Source organism: Athene noctua, chromosome 1 (assembly GCF_965140245.1).
Source record: "Athene noctua chromosome 1, bAthNoc1.hap1.1, whole genome shotgun sequence".
Lineage (NCBI taxonomy): Eukaryota > Metazoa > Chordata > Aves > Strigiformes > Strigidae > Athene > Athene noctua.
The window spans coordinates 9,711,235-9,738,235 of record NC_134037.1 but is presented as its reverse complement, the minus strand read 5'-3'; the positions used below and the strand labels follow the sequence as shown (position 1 = coordinate 9,738,235).

At 41.7% G+C, this 27,001-nt stretch overlaps 2 protein-coding genes across 8 annotated transcripts in view; one reads left to right on the top strand and one right to left on the bottom strand.

Annotated features, from left to right (window-relative positions):
• The window catches only part of KLHL29 (kelch like family member 29), a 403,320-nt gene extending 388,622 nt beyond the window's left edge, over window positions 1-14,698 (top strand). For all 5 annotated transcript variants that reach the window (XM_074895564.1, XM_074895563.1, XM_074895565.1 and 2 more), the window contains 2 exons: window positions 301-445; window positions 12,354-14,698. In XM_074895564.1, coding sequence (XP_074751665.1) covers window positions 301-445; window positions 12,354-12,537 — 329 coding nt within the window. In that variant the 3' untranslated portion in view covers window positions 12,538-14,698. The remainder of the gene's footprint in view (window positions 1-300; window positions 446-12,353) is intronic.
• Window positions 14,699-23,103: 8,405 nt separating this feature from the next.
• Window positions 23,104-27,001, bottom strand: part of ATAD2B (ATPase family AAA domain containing 2B) — a 78,370-nt gene continuing 74,472 nt past the window's right edge. For all 3 annotated transcript variants that reach the window (XM_074895559.1, XM_074895561.1, XM_074895560.1), the window contains one exon: window positions 23,104-26,565. In XM_074895559.1, the coding sequence (XP_074751660.1) occupies window positions 26,524-26,565 (42 nt within the window). In that variant the 3' untranslated portion in view covers window positions 23,104-26,523. The remainder of the gene's footprint in view (window positions 26,566-27,001) is intronic.

Sequence of the window (27,001 nt, the reverse complement as noted above, 5' to 3'; positions counted from 1 at the left end):
TTTCATATGTAAGAGGGGAGCTTTCACGGTGACTCCATTAGGCTTCGGGAGAGGATAATTGTACTTTACCAGTTTAGAGGGAGGCACGTACTGGGGAATGAAGGACTGATGAACTTTAAAAGTGCCTTTGAGAACTTGGAGGGAGGAGAACAAAACCAGGAAAGGTGTCGTCATTTTTCTTTCCCTAGCCTTGGAGGTTTAGAGAAACGTGACTTATCTATAAATAAGGGGAATGTATAAATAAAAAAAGTCTCCAAACCTGAGTCTAAAACTGATCTCAGTGTTGCTTTCCATTGACAGATAACAAATACGCTCCTGCAGTCACTCTCAATGGGTTCATCTTTATTCTTGGAGGAGCTTATGCACGAGCAACCACCATCTATGACCCAGAGAAAGGCAATATTAAAGCAGGTCCCAACATGAACCACTCCAGGCAGTTCTGCAGGTGAGAAAAAACATTACAACTGCATTACTGGTGCCTTAACATTTTCTGCTGATAAATAAGCTAATACAACCTAACAGTGAAGGGGAGAGGGGAAGGGAGGTGTGTACCATCTGGGGGTTTTCCTCATATCTTTTTTGTACGTATTCAGGGACTCAGCGTTTCCCAAAGTGCATCCAAGACCCTGCTATGGTTCATGTGTCTCCTCATGTTCAGATGCAGTGGATCACAGTGAGGGCCATGTGTTGGGCTCCTCCAGTGACTACAGGAACACCGTTTTCCTCACTTTGCCATGTGTAACCAGTAGATAATATATACTAGCTGTAGGAGAGTCCACCATAATGTTGAACATGTTTTTCCTAACTAGCTAAAAGATCCTTGAAAGAAAAAAAAAAAAAACAAAAAAAAAACAACTGAGTAAGCACCACACACTGTTATTAATTATTATTTATTATGTGCTTTTGATTGCTTTTTGGGCTCGCTTCCCCGATCCCGGTCTTAGGTTTAACAAACTTCCCAAATTGGCTAACAGAAGTAAAACTTGGCACTCATCACAGGTATTGGCAGAACTTAAAGGCCTTTTAAAAAAATATTACGTAGCTGTTACGGAAAGACGGGCTTGTTTCAGGCTTTGCGCAGCGCCAGCCCCTCGCAGAGAAGATCCCCACGCTGGGGACTGGCTGAGCTAACCGCTTCACGGGGAAAAGCCGTCTGTGGGCACTGGGTGAGGGTTTGTTATCGATGCCTGATGCAGCAGCACTGAGGCACTGAGCAAAACCAGGGCAGAGGGGTTGTGCGGGCAAAACACTGCCTGGGCTGGGAGGAATAGCAGCCATGGGGCAGCAGCTGGGACTGCAACAGACCCGCAGCTCCCCAAAGCAGCCAACAGCTCTGCTCCTTGCCCCAGGGGTGTCCCTGGCCCTCAGCCTACGGTTGAAAAACACCCCCATGTTTTAACTTACTGCGTTTAACCTTCCTCTTTGGTGCAGATGAGAAAAATTCCTTTTTAAGAACGCATGCTCGGTTTTTCTCTTTTCTCTGGTTTTCACCTTTTATTAATTTAAGGAGCGCCCTCTCTTGGCTGCTGGAGCATATTTTGCTGTAAGTGAAGGGGTCGGAGCAACCGGCTCCATCCCTGGTGGCTGCAGCCATGTGCGCCCTGCGCCAAGGACAGGTCTGCCTTGTCCTCTGCTCTAGCAGGAGGTGAAGCCGGATGAGGAGAAGCCTGCAGTGCTCAGGCAGCTGCTAATGATATTTTTCTCCTGAAAAGCAGAAATAAAGGGTACGATACAACTCAGGCTTAGAGCCCTAACCAGTAAAATGAAACATGAGGGACTTGTACATTTGATAACATTTCTTTGTCTTCCTGTGGAGGGAGATGAACTGCTATTTGAACATCCCTGTTTTGTAAAACATAACAAAAATCTGTTAATTAAGTATCTGGAATATGCTACAAGAGAAATTGCATGGTGATTTCAACCCGGGCTGTTGGCTGAGCATTTCACCTGAAAACTTCCCCGGGTTTCTAACGTGAGGGAGGCTTTGCTCTGCACCCTCCAGAAGGGAATCCAGTGGAACACCTTGTGATGGACCAAGATTAAACTGGTAACCTAAATAGTAGCTGCTGCTTAGGCACTGTAATAAACTGGCTTTGCTTAAGTAGAATAAGATACCCATCAGTAAAAATTAACTTCAGACTTTTAAAATACATTTTTTTTCTAAAGCTTAAAGCAACAGTGGACTGGAAACCTACATTTATAGTGGGATAGTCTCCAGAAAAAGGAATAGTTCAGTACATTCCGATTGGATGCCAAAAAAGGCACAATTTCAAAAATTCTTAAATGTGCTGGGAAACAGTGAAGGAAAAATATTTCAGCTAAAAGGAGATGTAAAACCTATGACAAAAACTGAATAAATCAGTATGTATAGAAGTAGGGAAAATGGGAGTTAGCAGTAACAAACAGCTTTAAAACTGGCTGCTGCTACAGGAAGCTGAGGAAACCAGTGAAGTACTAAGGGCTCACCAGGCGTAAAAAGAAAGGCACTTAAAACTTTCTGGGATCGAATTTGTAATTTTAATCAGTTAGAAAACCATTGCTGATTAGGCTGATGAGGTAACGAAGTATAACACAGACCGATTGGATGAATATTTCTCATCTGTTTTTGGAAGGGAGCAAGAAGGTTTGGGTCCGTATTCTGCCGCGAGGAGCCAAAAGTGGTCACTGTTGGTAGGAAGGAAAGATGTGAACTCAGAAATTAAGTTATCAGATCAGGCAACCCACCTGTATTAGACGCAGGCATCTAGAGACTTCTCTGAGAAGCTGATTGAATGACTAATGTTGATTTTTAATAACTCTTACAGTTCAGGATGAATCAGGGCACTGCCAAAGTGGTTCCATGTTTTGAAAAGGTGAAAGGGAGAATTTTAGTGCAGCAATTAATTTTGCAAAGTACAAACATCAGGCTAAGTGGTCTCACTTATCCTCACATTGGTCCTCTGCAAAATAGCAGAGTGGTTAATTTGAGCTTTCATCAACGAATAACTCAATGCTAATAATACAATAAACAGCAATCAATGCACTTTCCCAGAAAATGGGTCTTGTTAAACCAACATGTTGTCTTTTGCTTTTTGGGGGAGAAATTGGGTTCTTTGTTTTGGTTTTTAATAAAACATGCCTGGTTGCTAAAGACAACAGCGATGCTATAATATACTGTGATTTCTCCAAGGTATTTGGCTGGTATTATATGGAATTAACAAGGCACACATTAGAGAGATTAAATCTGCTTCACTGACAGATCTCAAAATGTAGTTGTTAATGAGAGGATATCATTGAGCAAGGCCACCGGTAGGAAGCATTGATTCTTCTTCAGTGCGATTTAATATATCTACCAACAATCCAGGTAATAGAAAATCTCCTCTGGTAAAGGCTACAGGTGGTATAACACTTAGTGGGTAAAAAATATTACAGAAGGAGCTATTTTAGCCAGTTATCTGCATGTCTCAGTTAAGACAGGCTCAAGCCAGCAGCAGCATTTTAAATGCAAAGTACTTCATGGAGGAAGCAGAATCACAGCAGCCCTGCTCCCCTTGGAAGGTCAGGCCCTCAGAGGAGGACATAAAGGAGGCCACTCAGAGCTACACAACATGAGCTCTCATTGCAGTGCGGTGGAATAAAAGGTCAATGCAATATTGGATATATAATATGAGCCCTAACACCGAAATGAAAACAAGTTGAAGCTGGGAAGACAGAGTGCTGCTGCATATGGCATTGGCAGGATGAATGCAGGTCTTGGGTCCTCGCATCAACATGTGGAAATATCAGCAGAAGTTCAAAGGGAAGCTGCAAAAATGACCCCAGGTTGCAAATCAAATCTTTGACATGAAATTTAAGGAGTTGATCAAAGAAAGGTTGAGAGGTGACTTGATCACTGGGAGCAAGTGGAAAAGCTTTCAGTCTCGCAGACAAAGGCGTAGCAGGTTACAGAGGCTACAAAGTCAAGTAACACATCTCAGCCTTGAAGTCAGGCACTTTCCCAACAGCAAGGATAATTAAACAGTGAACCAGCAAGGGAGGGGGTGAACTCACCAGCACTTGGTGTTTTTAAGAGGAGATTAGATACATTTCCAAGAGAGATGCTGCGTGGGGAAGAGTCCACGGCCTGCATATACACAAGCTCAGATTAACTAAGCACAGAGATCCCTTCTGACCTTAGTCTGTGAATCTATAAATTCCTCATTCCACTCATTAGCATGGATCACAAAAAAACATGGCTTAAAAGCAGCAACATAAACAGCTTAAAAATTAACTTCATGCTATTGATCTCCTCTCACCAGGAATCACTCGATACCGAATTTGCTGGGAAAAATCTTGACCGCATCCCTTTTATTTTTATCTGCACTGTTTCTACATGTTAGTGACTAGGGAGCGTGATGGCTTTGAGCATGGGGAAGAGAAATGTGTGGGACATTCCCTCTGTGTGAAAAATTAAAGGTCCATTCAAATGGTTTTAATATCAAGTTAAATTACTTTTAATGAAAAAAAAAAAAAAAAAAGGTTCAGGTCTCAAGCTCACAATCAACAGAACAGCAAACTCAGCATCATTTTTCAGATAAGCCTGACTTGATGGAAGTCAATAAGAAATTTGTGTTGGCCTAGAATTAACCCTTTGAGGGATGGTGCCAAGTGGGCAAAGAGCAATAATATGCCCGAATCATTGTATAATATTACGAGAGTTCACATGCAGGTCTTGAACATCTTCCATGCCACATGTGAGGGGGAAGGAAATATCTGATATTTCCCAAACATCAGTCAAGCATGTCCTGTTTGCCACCACAGACCCCATCTCCTTCTGGCAGCCCCTGTTCATTTGCAGGATCTTTGGAGGTGGTAATGGCAGACAGCAACCGATGGGGATGAGGAGCTGGGATGATCACTCTTTGCTCTGCTCGACACCTCCCTCCAGAAAGACTTGAAAAGACATCCCTCCCGTCCAGCTCTGGCGAGTCCTCCATTGGCAGGCGGGTGCTCTCCCTTCCCACCTTGCCCTTCAAGGGTTTATTTTTCCACAAGCAAAAAGAATACCAAATGCATTTCTGTGCATGATTAAAAATTCCATATTCTGCTTGCTTAGAATGCAGGCGGCGTGCAAACAGGCGTGTGCTACAGAGAGCCTCCACGAGCGGCAGCATGATGGTGCCAGCAATAATTCCAGAGCAGCTAATTTAGTACCAGCTATTCCCAACAGGCACCAGAAAAGCATTTTCTTCCTCCTCCTCTGACTGTTAACCAGTAAGATTTATTAGATGGTTCTGCCAAATGGAAATCTTTAATAAAACTTCGACTCGGGCTGAACAGCACAAAAACAGGGTCCGTTTGTGGAAATTTTTTTTTTGTCCTCTTCTTTTTAAATAAGTCCTTGTTCTTGAACAGCGAAGCATGGTGACTCCTGTGCTTAACTACCAGGCATTGCTAATGTACGGCACCAGCCACAGACTCTCCCAGCTGATTTCTTTCCTCATTGCAAAGTTCATGGTAACTTCAGGCACTGGAAGGGGTTAGAGCACAGCTTGTTTGGATGGATATTCCCAGGTGAAGCTATTACGGAGCACGATTCCTTAATGGCCGCGCACTTTTTGAGCCTGCAGACGTAAAGGCTGGTCTGTTCAGCAGGCAGCATTTGCAGCTGGAAGCATTTGTGGTCCACAAGGGAAAACTGAAATCTTCCAGCATATCTGGAAGGAGACGTGTGGCTGGGACTGTGCTCCACAGACAGTGGATAAAAACTGCTGCACCAGACTAATAGCAATAATTTCTGAAGCAGTTGATGACATGAAGGATTCCAGTGTGCATTAAAGCGTAACTGATATAGACAGAGCACTTGGGCCGTTACTGATGTGCAATGGACTTTGGAATAAAACATTGCTGGTTTTCAGCAACAAGTAACGATGCCACGTGATGGTTTTAGCTCATTAGCAAGGGAAAGTGCTCACAGGGTAGGGGAGAATATAACTGGAGCTTGGCCAAAACACCCACACTAATAATCCTGCTCCAAGAAGTGGCATGATATCCTCCTAATTGACCATGACTAATCTGGACCCTCATTTATCCATCTCATTGTAAAGATGACACCTCTGGCAGCACAACACGGCCACCCGAGCTCGAGACCTCTCAAACATAACAACCTGGCTGCCAACCCGGCCGCAAACAGCCACGGAGGTTGCCAGCACAGCTACAAACTCAGGACGACTCTTTGGCACCCTGATCGCCACCACCTACGGAGAGGTGGCAGTGCCTTTCCCTTCGGCGTTGCAAACCACCATGCAGGTTTCACTGAAATGTCCCTGGTTTCAGCAAACGCTTAAGGGGCACCTGCAGCTTTGACTGGCACTGCACAGAGCTTCTTCCCACAGTAGCTAGTACCCACAGGCTTCTCTTATCCTTAGGGCTAACTCCACCCTGTTATGAGCATCATTCAGCTCCACCTCCGGTACAGCCCTCCTGAAATCTTTGGGCTGGAAAGAAATTGATCCACTAATAAATGCAGGGATATTTTTCTCTTTTTTTTTAGCAGATTCTCTGTCTATCTAAGTGATAATATTTAATAATGTTTATGGAACTGCTCCAAATAAATTAGTGAGTGCGTGTGCATGCATAGCCAGGACTGAGGAGGGAGAGGAGCTTTGTTTGTGGCCTCAGAAGATATTAAGTTTCAGGGAGTCAAAACAACACACTAATTCAGCCATTTCAAATCTTTTACAACCCCAGACATTACAAGAGAGGATTTTTTTTTTTAACTATTTTTTAATATTTCCTGTTAAGGCTGTTGTGATCTTTAGAACTAAGCAGGGAATTTTAAAATAACAATAACTAGCAAAATTAACCAACTTTGCTGGTAGTCCCACTGCCTTGTGCTATGTGTAGCCATCACAACTGGGAGAGGGAAGGTCTGCAGCAGGAGCTCCCAGGCACTCGGCTCTCAAACACTGCAGAAAAGAGGCACTGACATCCTCCACTCTGGGTTGCTTCCAAATTACTGCCCATCAGGAAACTTCCACTATAAGATGCTTTTGAATGAGAAGTGGAGGGTCCATAACACTCTTGGTGTGAAGGCGGCCACCACCCAAATGGCAGCTGAGCTGCCTGAGCGGGGGTCCCAGGTGAGAGCACCAGCAGCTCATCTGTGCCGTGCCCCGTGGCTCCATGCCGGAGGTCGAGAGGTTTGTTCACATGTGATTTAAAAAGTTAATTAAAAAGCAGTGAAAGTCAAATGCAGCAACAAAAGCAAGTCAGTTCCTGAGCTACATCTGCAGGGGCGTTACTGGCAGAGACAGACGTGTGGTCATCCCACTCTACTCAGGACTTGTCAGGCCACGGCAGGAGTACTGTGTCCACTTCTGGTCCACACAATTCAAAAAAGACACGGACAGACTGGAGAGGGTCCAGAGGAGGGCCGCAAAGATGATCAAAGGGATGGAGAACCTGACTTATGAGAAAGACTGAAGGAGTTAGGTCTCTTCTCCCTGGAAAGGAGGCTCAGGGGGGACTCACACAGTATTCCAGCACTTAAAGGGCGGCTACAGGGAGGATGGAGGCTCTCTCTTCACAATGAGACACATGGAGAAGACAAGGGGCAACAGGTACAAGTTGCATCAGGAGAGGTTTCATCTCAATAAAAGAATTTTTCATGGTGAAAACAATCATCCACTAGAACAAGCTCCCCAGGGACGTGCTAGAGTTGCCATCACTGGAGGTTTTCAAGTTACAGTTGGACAGGGTGCTAGATAACCTCATGTAGTGTCCCTTCCCTATGAAAGGTTGGACCAGATGATCTTTTGAAGTCCTTTCAATCTGGGCTGTTCTGGGACTTTATGGTTCAGTGATCCACTTTGTCCATCAGGTCCTTTAATAGCCAGTTGTCAGAGGGATCTTCTCTGCCACCTGTTTGCTCAGGCTGGGGAAGGACTGCAAGGTGGATAGGCAGAGAAGAGATTTAAAGGGGTTTTAGATTACACAAGCACTCCAGCCATGGACATCCAGGTCCTGTGTCCCTCCCCACCCCGCCCCCCAGCCCTTGGTGCACCTCAGCCTCACTGGGATTTTCTTAGAAGCATGATTCATGGCTTCATGGAAGTCAGCAGATGGGCCAGACTAGAGGTGGCAGCGTCTGGGGACAGTCACAGCGTGATCCTCTGACACTGCTCATGGTTTGGGCAGCGAAGGACACCCTGGCACCTCAGGTGAATCGGCGGCAGGGCTGGAGGTGAAGCCTCTCTAGTAAACGGCAGTATTCACCCAGGGAGTAGAAAGCAGGGTCGTTAGTCCGCCAGGTAGTAATTTGCAAAATGCTGAGACATTTTTTCCTGGAAGGAGTAGATGAAGTGACCTCCATTTTGATGCTGATTACCTTCACCCCGGGTGTGCTGCTGGAAGAGATGGGGGTCCAGCTGCTCCTTAGCTGGGGAGGTCGCTGCCCCAGAAGCTGCTGGAGGGTTCACATCCCCAGAGCAAGGCTCTGCAGCATGGAGCTTCCTTCCTTCCCAGGCTCTGACAGCCTGTAATCATTTTATCTCTCAGGATTAATGGCATCGAGCAATAAACTTGCATCCTAATTATTGTAATTATTTCTTTCTTTGTACGTCAGCCTTGGTAATGATGTTTTTACAGCTGATGGGATGGAAGGGAGGGGAGAAAAGAAATATTGTCACAGTAATGAAGAAAAAGCAATGAGCATACTCCTTTCCACTCACTTTCCTCAAGGTTTTAGAGCCCACTTGAGTTTTCTATTCCCTAAGGTCCCAGAAATTAGCAGTGATTGTCCTAATACTGCAAAGTAGCAGCAGTCTAGGACTATATTCCTAATTGAGCTTAAGTACCTACCTGCCACTTTAGCCCTGGAGATGCCTGAACGTCTCCAAAGTCCCCGGCACACGTAAGTACCGGCTGCATACTTAGAACTGCCTGTTTCTTGATAACGGGAGTATCTCACTGTTTTTCTTAACCTCAGGCATGACTCACAAGCTAAGCGTTGTGTCAGTCTTATCTATGGGAATTGCATACAGAGGGGGCAGAAGCTACTCTAATCAGCATTTAAAATTCATACAGTCTTTCAGAGGGTGGAATTCAGCATCCATTTCTTCCCCAACACATTAGCACCATGGTGGGAGGCTACAGTATTGAGCTGCTTGTCCCAGCCACTGGGCAGGAATTTCTTTCAGTGCCATGACCCAGGTGCTGGTGACAAGAGCAACATTTACTCACCCGCTGTAACCCCTAATCCAGAGAGTGGCCTGGAAGGAGCCGGGGCCCGGATCATTTTGGGAGGGTGTGCTTGGCTACTCAGCTGCTCTGTGGTGGCATCAGCTCTAGCTTAGAGTAGCTTCTACTAAACATGCCACAGAGAAGACGTTATTAGAGGAAATACTACATAAGAATTTGTAAAGCACCCATGTCCCTGTTTAGAAACCTAACACCGGGTGCCCAAGGAGATACCAGACACTTAAGGCCAGACTTTAGCTACGCAGCACACACAGTCAGCTAGGAAGGACTGGTGGTTGCTTGGCATCTGTTCCCAGGGTCATCCACAGTGTAGATGGAAGGGTCTCTGCACAGAGTCCTCCCTCCGTCCATCCCATTCCTCCCGTCCAGCTCAAAAGCTCCATGCAGAGCGGCCTCATCAGGTAGCGACCCGTAAGGATTAGACAGGCCCCGTTTGTAAGTGGTAACAGCCACTAAGGTCTCTCCTGTGCTGGTGTGAGGGGCTGTCATCTACACTAGCGTGTCCACACCAGTAAATTAAAACTTAGCTGAGGCCATTCATGGGCACTAGACCTTCATCATTAGCACTGACCAGCCCCAAGCTCCACGCTCCACACTAGTGCTTCTTTTAATTGCCCATTATCGATAGTTCTGCAGCAAGATCTTTCTTGGGGATCTTTTCTTTGTTAAAACATAATTGCTAAATTAACCCATTCATGGGATTTTTTTTGGCCAAGCTTTGTGTAAGGGTACTTTTTAATGACTGATCAGCATTTCATTAGAGAACTGTGGCAGCAGCACTACTCTGTACTGCAGTCCACTTTTGAGACTGGACCCTCTTCTGCCCAGCACATCCTAAACCATATCCCAATTCAAATAAGCTTCCATCTCCTTCAGCTTCGCTATTGAAAAAAAAAAAGTGAAACACAAACAGCAACCACCACCCCATGGTCTCATTTCTAAACTCTCATCCTGCTGGTTTCAGCAGCCCCTCCACCACACTGGGCCTGTTCCAGCATGGGGTGGGACCATCCTCCCCTGCTCCTCATGCCGTATTTTGCAAGCTGTCATTCCCAGCCTATCTTGCTTTTAAATAGTAAGTTGTTCCAGTACAGAGATGGGCTTCCCACCCCAAACAAATATCTTAGGTCCTAAACCATGGTTTAATTTGCACGTTTGTCTGATTCACTGGGTCAGCTGGTCCTGCCACCTCTGCTCCCTGCTGGCCGTAGGGACCCGAGCCCTGGCAGGAGCGCCTCTCCACCACCAGCTCTGGCTTCTTCAGAGGTGGCATCATTCTCTTTCAGAGCTGTCTTTCAGGATTACACTTGCTTTACTCAAGTCCTCGCTCTTCCCCATTTCTCCCTGACGTTTCAGAAATAATTACCAGTGCTTCAGTAAGTTCATTAGCAAACTCCCTTAGGACCCTGGGCTATGTATCATCCAGCCCTGCTGATTTGTGGATAGGCTCTAATCAAGTGTTTCAAGTCTCTCGCTCCTTCCTCCTCCTTTCAGATTAACAGTTATTTTGACAAGATTCTCATTATTTCCTATTTCCTGGCGGTACCCAGGGACTAGGCTTATTTGAGTCCTTACTGTTGTCATTGTGGGTTTATTTTTCACCTCAGGCTCTGCTTCTCCACAAGGACATCAGAGTTTTGTGTTCTTCAGAAACACGTGGCTTTGTCACTGCCATTTTAGTCTTAGTTCATCCTGGGTCTTCCAGTGTGCTCTGTCTTTTGTCTTTATCAGTTTTTATCCTCCTCCTCCTTCCCACTGCTCCAAAATGAGCCCAAAGAAATTACTTTGCTTTTACCCAGCCTATAGTGTTACTACCCTTCTCCACCTTATTAGATCTAGGACACCGTCCCAGCTGCAATTAATTTCTTGTCTTACCCTCTCTTTTTCTCCCTGCTGTCCTCTAGTGTGTGTGTACACTCCAAGTCTCCATTTTTCTTCCCAACACAACCATCCATCAGCTGCTCTTGGAAGGGACCCAACCACCAAAAAACCTCTTGGAAGGGACCCCAACCACCAGAACAGCCACGTCAATCCCATCCAGTTTAACATCTTTAAATGTTGTGGGGTCAAACTCAGGCTTCCCAGCAGATGAAAAGCAGAGCTGCCCCCACTTTTGGGTTCCTTCCACACAGTGGGAAGGCTGCATGGAGAGCACAGCAGCCCTGAGCAGCCTTTTCCCACTGGCTGCCTGCTGCCTCTGTCATCCTTCTGCCCTTTCCAAATACACGGAAGCCCAGCCCCTCATTGTCCATCGTCATTAACCCAAAGCGAGTATCATGCCCTGCACACGATTGCTGGACAGGCCAAGGGGTTAATTGGAAGGAGGAGGAAGAGATGAGGCTGAAAAGAAATTCTTCTTTCAAACACCTTCCACACCTATGCACTTTCCCCCCTATCAAGAGCCTACAGACCACGGGATTAGCCCAGCCTTGTCATCCTTGGTTTGCAAGAGATGTCTTAAATCAAACACTTTGATTTGGGGTTTGAAACTAGTTGATCTTTAAGGTCCCTTCCCAAATGTAGCTCCCCTGCCAGTTCCTCAGCTGCACATCCCCAACCATCAGATTTGTGTGCCCCAGGTTGCCTTTCCACCTGACACCACCCCTTCTGGGTGTGCAAAGAGGACAAGTCAGCAGGACCTCCAGGCCTCCACACAAGAGCACAACCATGGAAGGGGCTGAAGCAACAGAACATTTTTTGGAGTCCTTTTTTTTCCCACTTTGCAGCATCTATTGATAATTAGAGGCGTAACCTGAAGCAAGGGTCTATTCCAACTGAGGCTGCAGTGACCCTAAATTGCTTGGATTGCTTTTGCGTGTGTATGGTATTACAGGGACATGTTGTCCTGCTACATTTGCTGCAGATCCTGTACATGGGTCGGACAAACATCCTACTTGGACTAATTTCTGTTGTTCAAACTAGAGACATTTACCTACCTGGCATGAACACAAAAAGGATTAATTTAGGGGAAAGGGAGAGGGAAGAGAAATGCCCAACAGCTTCATATGGATAAGAATAAAAAGTGTATTCATTGTTTACCCCTTGCTATGAAAGACTGGGTTTGTTTTAAGCCTAAAAAAGAAAATTGTTGGGTAAGAAGACTAACTAAAACTTTATTTTTTTAAAAAATACAGTGCTGTGGTTCTGGATGGAAAAATTTATGCCACTGGTGGGATCGTTAGCAGCGAAGGACCTGCCCTGGGAAACATGGAAGCCTACGACCCCAAAACAAATACGTGGACACTTCTACCAAATATGCCCTGCCCTGTTTTTCGACACGGCTGCGTAGTAATCAAGAAGTACATTCAGAGCGGCTGATGTTACCCAGGAGTTGGATGGAGAACTGTTGGTACCTGTTGAAAGCAGGCAAGAAGAATACTACTACTTAAGAAACAAAAGCAGCAAAGCCAGCCAGTGAACATATTGCTCTAAAGTCTTGAATAGTGTCTACATTGAATGTAGAAAAATCATCCTCACCTTTTGGTGAACAAGGAGCAGAGAGCTCCGTGCTATGTAAGATATTGTAACTTAATAATACAAGGGTGTCACTAGATGTTATAGTGGCACTTGTTCTGGACATCGGCTTTTGGTCAACCCAGGTGCAATAGAATTTCACATATTTTTTAAGCTGGGAAAGAGAGGAAAAAAAAAATATCTGCATTTTACTTTAGAGCTCAAGCTTGATTCTTAAAATAACCATGCAGATTAGTTTTACTATTACACTTTAGGCATCAATCTCTTTGAAAGGTCAAAGTGTCCTTATCACTTTGATTCCTACATTTGTTTTTAACAAATACATGCTTTTCAATACCAATGACTGAGAGAAATCTTGTGTGACAGATGGCTTACACTGATGTCAGTCTTCCATCAGATCAAATGAAACTTTCAGTCCTCTAGAGCAGAACCCAGAAGGAGGGTGAGGTGGGGACTGGGGAAAAGAAGAATAGCCATTGCTAATAAATTCCACGTAAAATGATGGGAAAAAAAAAAAAAAAAAAAGGTCTGTTGAGCTGGATGAGTTTCTGCTCCCGGTGATACTTGTGTGGGCACACATGGCCGTGCCCACAGGTGGGGGGGGGGGCTTCTAAACCTTTGCTCCCTGTTTCTGCTGATGAACAAACTTGGCAGTGCTCGATTCCTATAATGCAAAATGAAAATGGTTTCAATTCCAGAGGCATTCTCCTGATAAACCTGCTCTTCACTTCTGATTGGGATCACGTTAAAACACACAGCTTAGTGTGGGGTTTCCATGTTTTTATCAAATGGAGAAGATGCCTCCTGTTGTGGCTACGCACTCAGTTTTGGCTCTCAACCAAAATTCCTTATGTTGGGATATACGCCACTATCTTTTATGTAAAGTCTGAGAAGTTTTTTATTTGATTTTATTTTTCAAGTTTCCCCGTAAGCGTGGAAACCATCTACTTGTCTTATTTACAGATTTTAAACACACGAGTTTAAATCCCATGGTAGAAAAATGCATAGACTTAAGCCCAGTATATGAGACTTAAAATTATTACTATGTAGAGTTGTAAGTATATGCACAGCACAGGGGTTATATTTTTATATATATTAAAATATTGTCTATCCAGAGAGCATTGTGATGTGGAAGTTCTTTATAAATTTATACATAAAAGGATCAAATGGGAGATGGACCGGGTAACGTAGAGGGGGCAGGGGAAAGAATCTTAAAATTCACAAATAAGTAACCCCAAGCTAAGGATTGTCTGATTTCTTTCCAAACAGAGGGAAAAAAGTTGCCATACTTGCCTTTGCAGACTCTAATCCCAAATGCCATGCCAGTAATTCAAGAAGGAGGGTCCTACACAGGGCGTGGATGAGATCTCACAGTCAAGAACTAGTTGAATTTCATACCAAATACACTAGCCTTTTTGTACAGCGGGAGGTCTGCCTACAGCTTTGGGGAAATCAATGCAGATGGTTAGCTAATCATCTTATTTTATTAATAATTGTTTATAAAATAAAAGAAAAAAATGAAATTTGTATCTTGCAGTATTTAAAGAAAAAGTGCTCAAGTCAGATGAGTCAAGCTATAGGGTGACTCAAGTCTCTCATTTTGACAGTGAGGTTCCAGCCTTTGTTATGCAGTTTATTTATTCTTTAAAGAAAAAAAAAATAAGCACAACAAAATTATATACTAGTATGTCATTTAAAGTATTTATGTCAAACAGGGTGCAAGTGTGAACCTAAAGATTGGAGCACAAGTTTCTAACTGCCTGGGGCAGGACTAATTTTAGTGTTGGTGTGTGTCTACCTCCAAAGGAGGTGCTACCTGTCAACAAGACCTAAACACATTCAACATTTCCAATTTAGCTTATTTCTTCATTTCTCACACTGGAACAAAACTGGCTATTTCTGTGAATAATATTAAAAACAGGGTTATCTGTAATGGTATTGTATATAGTTTATGTTTACTGTTAAGTTCTTGTTATATTATAATAAATATATTTATAGATCTAGATTCAGCATCCAGATTGGATTAATTTTGTCACGACTGAACAAGAAACAACACTGAATGAACGGTGACTTCAGGTTTCATCCTGGATGAAAGTGTGTTCACTCCACCCCCCTAGCTTCTCTTGCAAATCCAAAAACATATTGCTAATATTTAAATGCAAGTGGCTTCCAAAGTACTTCCATTCTCCTTTCAAAGAAAATTTTTAGAAGTGATTTTGGATTTTATTCAGCAAGACTGTTTCTTCATCTATATCCTCAAACTTACTATTAAGTAAAGAACAAAAGAGCTCAAGATAGTTTAGGACACTATCTTGAAAAAAACACTGATAAACAGCTTTTTTTCTTTTTTTTTTTTTATTCATTTTGTTCTAGATGAAAGTTAGGATTTGTACTCCACTGCTCCTGCAATGTCTAAAAGATGACAGACACTTTTGCCTTATGGTCAAAATTCCTTCTATCCACAGTGGGACCTCTGTACCTCACTGGTTACATCCTTCAGAGTGCACTTCAGTGCAACTGTTCATGGTTTCTTTGATGTTTCATGAGGGTGTCATCTGGTAGCTGTAAAACTGGGTATGGAACAAAGATGAGCCAAATATAACTAGTCTTAAATACCACTGCAGTGGAACATTGCAGCTGGGTTTTAGAATGTAGTATCTGTTCTACACATTAACAGGAAGAATCTAACATATACTGAAATAGTCTCCGGTTCTTAGAGTCCATCTTTGCAAGTACTTAAGAGTGTGAACCACAGTTCTTAAACATTTTAGTTTAGACTTGGTGGCTCAGGTTGAACAGCCTGCAAAGATTACTGAAAGCCGTGCAATTCAATATTACACAACCATGCTGCAATAATCCGGACCAAGTGGAATGAGTTGCCAACCCTTTCATCAGCGCTCTGCAAAGATCTCTTACTCAGCACTAGTCAATAATACTTGGTAGGATGAACAAGACACAGGCTATTTGCTTTACTTGTATGTGGAAATTATTTTAGCTCCCCTCTGGGAAGTTGGCTGAGCGCTTTTGCCAAATGAATCATGTGCACATATCTGCTCAAAGATTTTTCTACTTAAAAGCTTCAAGAAATTCAGGGGACAGGCTGGCTCAGCAGCCTGATAATGATAAAAACTCTTTTGTTCACTGGTTTGACTCTTCCCTGGCTCACCTGGGAAGGAGAGTGATTTCCAAAAGGGGCTGCTCACTGCGTTCAGGTAAACCTACCCCTGACAATTTACACAAGTCATCCACCTTTCTCCTGTTGTTTCATCCAGTGGCAAACACACTGTACTAACAAAACGTCAGCAACCCCCTCTTTTAATTAACTGCGGCTAGATGTTAAGGCTGAGCTTAGCACAGTGCAATTGGAGCAAGCTAATTAGAGTATTCGTTACACTTCAGTTTGCTCTTGGTGGAGTCCAGACAAACCAAACTCCAGCAGCAGCACCCGCTTTCCGCAGCTGTGGGGATCAGCTGGGAGAGGAGCTGCAGCCTGAATTCTGCCTGACTTCACAAGTACCGTTATGTTCAATCAGCAGAGGCAGCAAAGGCACAAACTGCTTCAGGTACTTCCCCACCCGCGTGGCTTCTCCTGAAGAACTCTGAAAAAAACTGAACCAATCCTGAAGCTTTACTCTGCTGTCTCGAACGTAAGGGCAAGGTCTCAGAACCATACTGCCTCCCCATCACCAAATGAAGCAGGTGACTTAATGTAATATAATATAATAGGGGATAAACCTACGAACAGTATATACAGTCAAGTCCTGGCAGGCTGCAACCTGTGCCAGGTCCCTAGGAAGACACTGACTCCGTATCTGCTTTGACATTTTTACAACTTGTTATGCTAATACAAGCTTTTTAAATTGGATGAGACACTTAAGCTCACCCCTTAATGCCTTCTTTCCCATTTCAAGTCAGCTCAAAAACAGGAGCTGAAACATGCTTTCGGCTGAAGTAGATGCCAGCATGTACAGAAAGGCAGCAGTAAGTTCCCATCATCTGCGAGTGTTCTTGGTTGATAACTTCAGAGTGCAGAAAAAGCCACAAAGAAAATGGTCTGGAGGGAAGCAGATGGATGTGTCTCAGGCACAATGTTTCCATCACTCATTACATTAAGCTGGACAGCGATACCAGAACAGAAACACCGTTTTTCCTGCAAAAAGCTAATCTATTTGAGGCATGATTAAATACTCGCTGAGGCTAGAATCCATGAAAGCAAGAGCTGCCATCACAGGCTCCTTAGCCGAGCTGCACAAGCGTGACAAGCAGTCCAGCATGGTCTCCAACTGCTGGAGACTGGAAACAAAAAAGAATCATAGAATCACAGCATCGTTTAGGTTGGAAAAGACCTTTAAGATCAAGTCCGACCATTAACATAACACTGCCAAGTCCACCACTAAACCACGTCCCTAAGCACCACATCCACACATCTTTTAAATACCTCCAGGGATGGTGACTCAACCACTTCCCTGGACAGCCTGTTCCAATGCTTGACAGCCCTTATGGTGAAGAAATTTTTCCTAATATGCAATCTAAATCTCCCCTGGTGCAACTTGAGGCCATTTCATCTTGCCCTATTGCTTGTTACTTGGGAGAAGAGACCGAAACCTACTTTGCTGCAACCTCCCTTCAGGTAGTTGTAGAGAGCAGTAAGATCTCCCCTGAGCCTCCTTTTCTCCAGGTTAAACAACCCCAGTTCCCTCAGCCGCTCCTTCTAAGTCTCATTCTCAAGACCTTTCACCAGCTTTGTTGCCCTTTGTTGCACCTCAATGTCTTTCTTATAATGAGGGGCCCAAGACTGAAAGTCACTGACTACTCTGAAAACCAACTCTCCCTTTGCTAGTCACCACTATTTTTTCTTTTGATAACACCTACTTTTAGTAATTTCTATTTAGCTAGCGGATTTCTGAAAGAGTAACAAATTCCAATTTTCTTTATCTAAACAAATTCTACTTCAATCGGTAGCAGCTTTACACACAGAATTAAACGTGTTGACTCAGTTACTACCTGGGAGAGGAAAGTTCCAGCGTTGTCATCAAGCCAAATCTGGCTCTGAATTTTTCATTAGTGGTGGTCTGTACAATGCAGGTTTGAAAGGCTGCCTGCTAGTTTTAATTTCATCATCTGTTATTTTTGAACACCATTCTCTTTACCTTTGGAGTGCATATCCCAGATCTTCAGCAAGATTCATGCTAGCAGTGGTATCAAACTCTTTCATGACCTGTCCAGAGAACAGCACTGGTAACCTCAGTTTTTTAATAGCTTGACAGGTAACTTCCGTGTGCAGCTTGTAAGCTACATGCAAAAAAGTTGCCTGTCAAGCTGTTAATACAGAACGAGGAACTGTGATGACAACCGGGGCTAACCTGAGGATTGCTTAAAGTCACGCCTTGTACCACAGGCAATACACACACTTTTGCCATCATCCAGCATCAGTGACCTTTTTGTGTGTTTTTGTGGCTAAAGAGCAGACACCTAACTAAGGTCACTGGTGACACTCCTACATAAGCTTCAGCTTCCCACCTCATTAAAACAATACATTTATAAAAACATATGTTTATATGCTTACATATACACATATGTTTATAAAAACATATATACCTCTTACAGGTAGAAAGGAACCAATTCCTCCCCACACCTTCAGAACTTAAGCAAAGTAGTCCTTAATTTTGAAATACAATGTCTTTGTGCTGGTGGACAGCATCAGAGTAAGGATCGGTGAACAGAATAGTGAAGGTGACATACCAAATGCTTTAAACCTTAAGAGTACAATGAGCATTATGCTCTACCAGAAACACTGTCCCTCCATTCAAGTAAAAATAACCACCTCCCACAAAGCAAGCCTAAATTTCCAAGCCTACTGGAATTTCTGTAGCCACTCCGTTTCCATTAAAAGAGATTATGTTTTAATAAGTTATTTACTTTCATGTCCAATGAATGCAGTGCTCCATTGCTTGTTGACACTTAAGTTCAATTTTACCTGCTTCAGTTGATGCCCAGCTTTTTTCTGTTTATGCACTGGAACACATAAATGTCACACAGCCTTTCCAGGGAAAATGAAAAGTGAAAGTGTGGCAGGGAGTGCTTGGGAACAGCTCACCTTTCTGTTTCCTATTGGCAAGAAGTACCCTATGAGGATTAAGACATCCAGACTCCGTACTACCTGGAGAGCATATTAGACTTTCCCTAGTGGTAAGGGTTTTCAAATTCATGAGGTAACCTAACACTCAACAATCTCCAGAATACCCAGAAGTCTCTGGCCTGCTGACATTCATTTTTAATAGCATGTGGGTATTTCAGAAGGAGTGCCGATAATGTGACAAGTTATCAAAAGGGCAAGTGAAATGACTGGGTAATTACAGGGCATTCACCTGACATCAATCCCAAGTAAAAATGGAAAGATGATATCTAACTAAACTGATCATGAATCAAAGAGATAAGAATAAATACAATGATTTTCTAGAAAATCAGCTGTATCACACAAACCTGATCTCATTCTCTGACAGGATTACACATTTGATTGATAAGGTAATAGATTTTCAACAGCATGTGACAAAATACTTCAAATTTCTCACTGTACAGTATTCAGACAGCAAATATTAAATGGGCTAAGAATAGGCAGATTAATTGAGGAATATCCATTCTGTTCAAGTTATTCTCAGTTTTATATTATCAGAGTGTTTCTAATGGGGAAATCCTCTTCCAAAGTTCTTCAAGGAAAACGCTGACATAAATCACTAGTCACAGACCTGTGGAAACAGATGAGCAGAGCAAAAGATAATGAGAACCAAACAAGTCATAGGTACTATGCTGGCTCCTCTCGCTGGCTGGGAGCACTAAACCAAAACTCCTTTTCATAAAGCTAAGTGGGACCTGAGAGAGGTGGGAATGAGGAAGGCTGACATTCAGGATGAAGAACAGCATCATGAAAGGCTGCAAGTCTGGGAAGAGTCAAGCAACAAGAGCTCCCAGCCCAATTTCATGGCATGAAAGGGCTAAATTGATCTTTGGATGTGTAAAAAGGGGAACAGTGAGCAGAAATTGGTGATTTTTAGCTCTATATATGGCACTGATGGGACCAATGCCGGAATATCACATCAATTTCCTCTGTGAACAAATGTTTTAGAAGATGTTGAAAAATTGACCTACTGCAGAAAAGAGCCACAAAACTGACTTAAAGGCTGGAGAAAATGCAGTGAAAGCCATAAAGAGCTCATTCTGCTCAGCAAAAAGAAGACTGAGATGCTACTTGATCACAGTGCATTAGTATCTTCATGAGAAGAAAAAAAAAAAAATTTTTTAAAAAAATCATCTATGTATGAAAAGTCTAGAACATAAAGAGAAGACAAGCAGCAGTGCCCGGAAGTAGAAGCCACAACAAAACAAATGAGGAAAAAGGCATGTGTTTCTACCCATGAGCTTAACCACTTGATGAAAAGCTCAAAGAGCAGGGTAGATGTGCCAACTCTGCAGATCAGGACTAGATGCCTTTCTTGAAAAGACTGTTAAACCATACGTAAATTAGTAGACCCTGAGCATGCATGAGATTAAATCATACGTGCCACACCATCAAACAACAGTGCTTTCTGCTAACATTATTCTCCGTGAATAAACCTGAATTTTTGTGACAAATTCTAAACATTTAAATCATCATTAGGTGTCAGCTCACCTCCATTTCCAAAATTTATTCTCATGTATTGAAAAGATTAACACTGTAAAATTTATGCTCGGTTTGTGCTTTTGTGGCTGTTCTCTGAATCTTGTGACAAGGAAGCCTTTTATTTTAAAAAAAGGTTCCTGCCTTCAGGACATGCTTTACATTTTAGAGGAAGATTCTAAAGCACTCTAACCCCGATATAAAGGCTAAATGTTAATTTTAAACCAATTACATCTCCAGTGCTTCAAGAAAATACAGTCTTACATGCTTATATTTCTGATATTTAAAATGTCTACACAAAACACTATTACGAAACTGATATTAAGTCACATACAACACGTGACTACTCACATTGTATTTCCTTTTTCTCACTAAACCTTTTGTAACGTCACAGAGAATGCAGCAGGCATCACTTCAGAACTCATTTCAGAATTCTATTCATAAGAAACCTAAAACAGATTGGCAATTCATCCTTTCCCATCACCAAGATTATCACTGTTCTTCCAGGCAGCCTCCACAGGTGGTGTAAGAAGTCAGCCAGGGAACACAAGATCTTTATGATAGAACTTGAGCTGAGGTTTTGGAGATGAGAAATAGTTCTTTAACTAAACCAGCATTATTTTCTTTCTGTCTACAGCAAAAAGACTCAATTTCTTATCAACTTAATTTAGTCCAAATTTAACATATCTTCTAAGATGAATATTTTGGTCTATTTTTTTACGTCCTTTGCTGAAGAAATATTTCAAAGGGAGCCCTTTTAAAATTTCCACAGGTCCTTCCTTCCCCTCAATCCACAGTCCTGAATCTGACAGGTCATCTTCTACAGACTCCTACTTCCATACAGGCACAGTTGAACACCTGTGGATTACAGCACAATTCTAATTTCACATTGCAAAGGGGTTTCCATCACAGTGTAATTCATCTCCACAAAAACCCCAGGATGACAAATGGTGTAAGCATTCCCAGCAGCCATCCAGTCTCAGGGACCCGTACATTTCTCAGACGTACTCTGCCAAATCCCCAATTGCTGAGACAGAAGCAAACAACACAAACCACACAGAGGAGTCCACTGGAGCAGAGCAAACTCAACTTGTGCAGTACGCCAACACATCCAAAGTGCCGCAGCACTGATGGCTCAGATGTGGAGCCTGAATAACCTCTCCTCTGCTCTCAACCTGCCCCACTCCTGTAACTGAATGTGAGGAGCCTTCTAACTCCAGATTACTTCTTGTACCTGAAACTCAAAAGCAGCTTTATTCCAAATCAGCATCCACGTATCAGCAAACCTTAATGTGGATTGGCCAGGTTTACACTAACGTTCCTCTAAAAGCGGTGAACTCGTTTTAAATCTTAGCAGCTTATCATATTTTTAAATGAAAAGGATTTTCCTTACTATTAAAGTAAGGCTCAATACAGCATAACTCAAATGCAGTCCTAAAATAAATGGAATTTAGTAGTAGTCACAGCCATTTACTGGCAGTGGGTTCAACTGAAATATATTCCCTATGCAAATGATCACACTGTAAAAAAATTACCTAGAAATGGAATGAGGCTGAGTTAATTAGTGTTAAAGTTTATAATCCCTCATTTTTACATAATAGTTACATGATCACAAGTGATGCATAAAAGGAGGAGAAAAAAAAAATGAAGTGTTTGGCTTCATTAATCAGTTCATAGGTTTACTGATTTAGCTTGCAAAATTTATTCACATGCGGTGCTAGCTTAAAAGCCCATATATTACAAGTCCAAATCCAAATCCTACCCAAGATACAGAACAAAAGATCTCATTTTTAATTTATTTAAATAAATTATCTGAGGAGCTTAAAGGAGGAAACAGGATGTGCAGCACTGCAAATTTAAGGAAATATGGGAAATTGCATTTCAAAGCTACATTCAAGGCAGAAACCAAGCGCAGAAGGAAGCAGTGTTAAGCAGTGAACACTTGACAAATAGAATGTTACACAGGCTTTTACTAAGGCTTTATGCAACCCGACTATTCCTCCCTAATTCATGCTTTGGAAGCACCACTCAAAGCTCACCAAGTGTTTTTACATGAATCCTTTTGTCAAATGCCCAAATAAAGCACAGTTTTGTCCCTTTTGACTCATTATTTTTAAAGCCACTGTCAGAGATCAGGCCTGAAACAATTCTGTTAACGTGACTATCACCACTCCCAAAAGATGGAAACAGATACGCAAGACCTCATACCCTACATTCTTTATTCAGACTGCAAACCCCTCGGATGGTGTCAAATGTGATGCTGGTATCTGCAAGGCCATTCAGATCAAAACAACACATCTGACCATGCTGACACAAAAATAAGCCTAGGCCCTCACTGAAGAGCTTACTATAGTTATATAATAATTTACATAATATGTATTTCATACCTAATTGTGTTTTCAAAGCTGCACATAAAAGTGGAATCAGAGTCAGACATGAAATAAGTTACTACCACCCTCATCCTCAACTAACCTTTTGCCCAGGAGTCCTTTAGTTTAAGGTACACAGAAAGGAAAAGAGGAAAATGAGCTGATGAGTTACATGTCCTACACCTCAAGAGAGCCCCTAACAGATCTACAGAACAGCTTCTCATACTCTATTCCACAATGCTAAGTTCACTTCTCAAGTCAAAATTAATTTTTTTTTTTTCTTTAATGGATAAACACTGAAAGCAAGTTATGGATTAAATGGTGCAAATTAACTGAACAGAAAGATCCCAGAATAAAACATCTGAACTGTGCAATCAAGGAGGTCTGTTAAGAAGAAGGCTGAAATCAGCTAGGAGGCAGCATTTCTTTTAAATACATTTTTGAAGGAGCTAAAGCTGTGTTTTCTTGTCATCTTTATTCAAGTATTTCACAGCAGTTATATTACAAATTACAGTAAAATGTTCAAAATTTCCAGAAGTTCAAAAAAATTAAATAACTTACTTCAAACTAACGTAAAATGAAGTCAAAATGCAAAACATCAATTTAAACACAGTTCTGAATAAAACTATATCATCCAAAATATGCCATAGTTGATGAAGGAAGTCTACTTAACCCACAAAGTAGACACACGTTAATGAAACCAAACAGGACTCCCCAATGTCTAAATAACCCAATGTACAAGATACAAAAGATGCAAGTACAAGCCCAAATTCAAGCTTATGTTGTGATTACAAAATAAAATAAAAACAAAATAAATGACTATCAGCTGCAGGACCTGCCATTCAGGAGACTGAAGGTAAAACCAGAGCTGACCCACCAACTTAATAAAAAAAAAAAAACCAAACCAACCCACCAACAAAAAAAAAACAATAAGGAAGACAAGATATTACAAAAAACAGTAATCCTATAAATACATTGGCATATGAAGAAATCAAGTAACAATACAGAGGACACAAAACAAAACAAAAAAATAATCACAGGTGAGATTCAAGCTTGCAAATACAATTAACTCCATAGCCATCAAACTTCACCCAAGAGCATCTGTCACCTTCAGGACAGCCCCACCAGCCCCCCAGCGAAACCTCTTTACTTCTGGCCGGCCACATCTCATTGACCCCAGCAAAAGGACTCACACAGGAGTTTATTTGCAATTTTCACAACAAGAAACAAGGAAGAGAGTCAATTTGTACAAACTCTTGCCAGTGCTATATGGCAAAAAAATTAAAAACATACAAAGAGTAAACAAGTTTAGACCACATGGATAGATTAACAGCTGTTTTAACTCTATAACCACCAGACATCTGTAAAGGAAAACAAAAACTGAAGTGTGGTTATTTGGGCTAGGAAGGCAAGTATATCATTTTAGGTAAGCTGTCCACTAGAACGTCTGATATCAGCTACTTTTCTCTAAAACAACATGGCAGCTCCTCAATTAGTAAAGTTGCCTCTTACAATTTTTCCCAATCAACAACTGACAGTAAAAATTTTCCTTTAGAAACCTGACCTTTTAGAACCATTTTTAATGCTAGGCATTAGCTTAAACTTGCTTTTCACACTCACTGGTGACTAAAATTCTCAACTGTTTTAATTCATATAAATTTATTATCTTCTTAAAAATGTATGCAGTTTTATCTTCCACAAGTGCTGCTGTTACTTGAACAAAAACTTCTTTGAGTAAGTGAAACTGGAATAAATATTTTTAAAAAATTCTGCAGCAAGAACCTGAGACTTGCAAAAAACCCTTTTATCAGAAACTTGCTACAAAAAATCTGCTACATTTTATTTAATCAAATCTTAAAGTTTGTAACAATTTCCATCAAAATACAAAATGCTGTTAATGTACCAGACACAAAAATATCTCAAACAGGTATGATGCTAATAAATACTAAATGAAACATGGAAAAAAATCCCATAATCAAATCTGAGATCAAAGAATCTCATTTAAAATGTGTTTTCTGCTTGTTTTTGTTGTTTTTAATCGCACTTTCCCACCTAAAAAATACAGTGTTTCTGCATGGGTTGCATTTAGAAGGTGTAACTAGATGTACATGAATGCTTAAAACCTTTTTCTGCCATTAGCTATAATGAAAAACAGTGGCATTCAGGGGAGAAAAAGATCTAAGATAGAATTATGTTTAACCATAATATACAAAGCACTTTGGATTACTGCAGTAGCCCAAGGCCCACGTTTTGTTTCTCTGCAGCGCTATACTACTATTAGCCATAGAGGTGGAGACAAGTACCTTAGCTTCAGTTTGCAAATGGGAGCAGAGTGATTACAGTCCTCCATAAACACTGTTGGTAACTAAAATACAAAAAGCTGAGGTAGCTCAGTATCTCTGCAGTAGTCTGTTTTCTCTAATTAAAAACTAATCACACTGTGTTGCATATTTCTGGAAAGACACTTCCGCAGCTACGTAGGGACAGTCACAATGAATGGTTAACGATGGTAACACCAGCCAACTTCTTTATAACACTTTCCATGTAGGTTTGAAATAAATCAGCCCAGGTTATGTTTTACTCCCGAGCTGGTGATAAAACATGTTTTTCTTTGAAACTGCCTAGACTGTTCTCTCCAGTTGCCAGAAAGGAAAGGTTTTGAACTACACAATTCGGACCCAGAGAACTTGGGTCCGAACAGATCGATTCAAAAGTCGGTCCTCCAATCCCCACAACATTAACAATGCTTTGCATGGACCGAGTTGTGAAGTCTAGTTTAAGTTTTCTTTTCAAGTGAGCCTGGGCTCCAGGACTTTGACCAACTACAGTTTCTTCTTACCTGCACTGCACAGTCCAAGCTATATTACAGACACAGAACTTCAGAAAGAAACCTGCCAGAATTAAACTTGGTTTTCTTAAAGAACTCAAAATGGAAAACAAGGAGATGGTGGGAAAATGCTTCATTTTTAGCAACACAGAAGAGTTTCACTGTGTAACTTGTTTCTAAAACAAATATATACCAATGAAAACGGAATTTCACCATTTTGGTAAAGTATGTGGCTTTTTCAGCGTGTCTTAGTTTAGTTCTGTAGAGTAAGACAGGCATTATAGAACCATACTACTGGTTGCCATCCAATGAAGAGAATACAAATCATCCTTTTGGAGATCTTCATTCTGAAGACAGCTTTCTAACATTGCCATTTGCTATAATCCAAACCAATTGATTAGCCTTATCTTTCTCAATTGACTAAAAGGCACATTAAAGGCAGTTCTAGAGAGCCTCATCTTCAAATTACTGTACATCCAGTTACTCAAGATTCCTACCACAATGCATCATTGCCTTCTTTAGAACAGATTTTTTTTTTTGTCCATTACCCCAGAGAAGAGAAAAATTGGAAAAAAAAAATAAAAAAAGTTTGCCTGTTTAAAAATATTCAACTTAGATCTGCTCTTTCCAGTCCTCTTGTATGTGTTGGTCTCCACTTTGCCTGAAGTTTCCCCAAAGCTAATGCATGTAGAGTGAACAAGAGCAGACATGAGAACAGTTTCTGTAGCACCAAAAATCTCCAAGCTGTGGCATTGTATTCTTTATTTATCAGATACAACTATATGAAGTTCCGTTTGGTTCTTGTAGGCTGGTTGGTTTCAGGTACCTGAGACAATAGCACCAAATTCAACAGAAAGAAAAAGAGAGAGCACTTAAGACCAAGGCTCCGCACATACTTGGTGCAAATGGAAACTGAATGGCTCAGAGGACTGCTCTCCCATGAGCAGTTTGAGAGGATAAACCCACCCATCTTGACGAGTTCACAGGAATGTTTCAAACACATGAACTGTTCTTTCCATCTCCTGCAAGAAACCAGAGCATCAATTATACATAAATATACAAACAGGAATAAAGTTACATTGTATCATCACATTTAACAAGCTTTTTTTTTTTTTAAATCTGAACAAATAATTAATAGGAAAATGGACATTTCTGTTTATTAACTGCTGTGTGATAGGAAAATATGGTAAAAGAGGAAACTAATTAAAGAAGTATTAATGCAGAAAAGCACTCCACTATGACAGTCCATGAGAAAAATCAAAGTGTATTAGGGTCACTTCGATAATTAATGTACTCAATATGTATTAAGAAAGCACTGCAATAGCACAGCATGAACAAGTCTTACTGCACACTTACGCTTGGTGACACAGCTGTAAACATGTATCTGCACAGTTTGGAGAATCAAAGTAGAGAGCGGTCTCTACATACTCCCGCTGGGTATGTCTTTTTAATCTACCT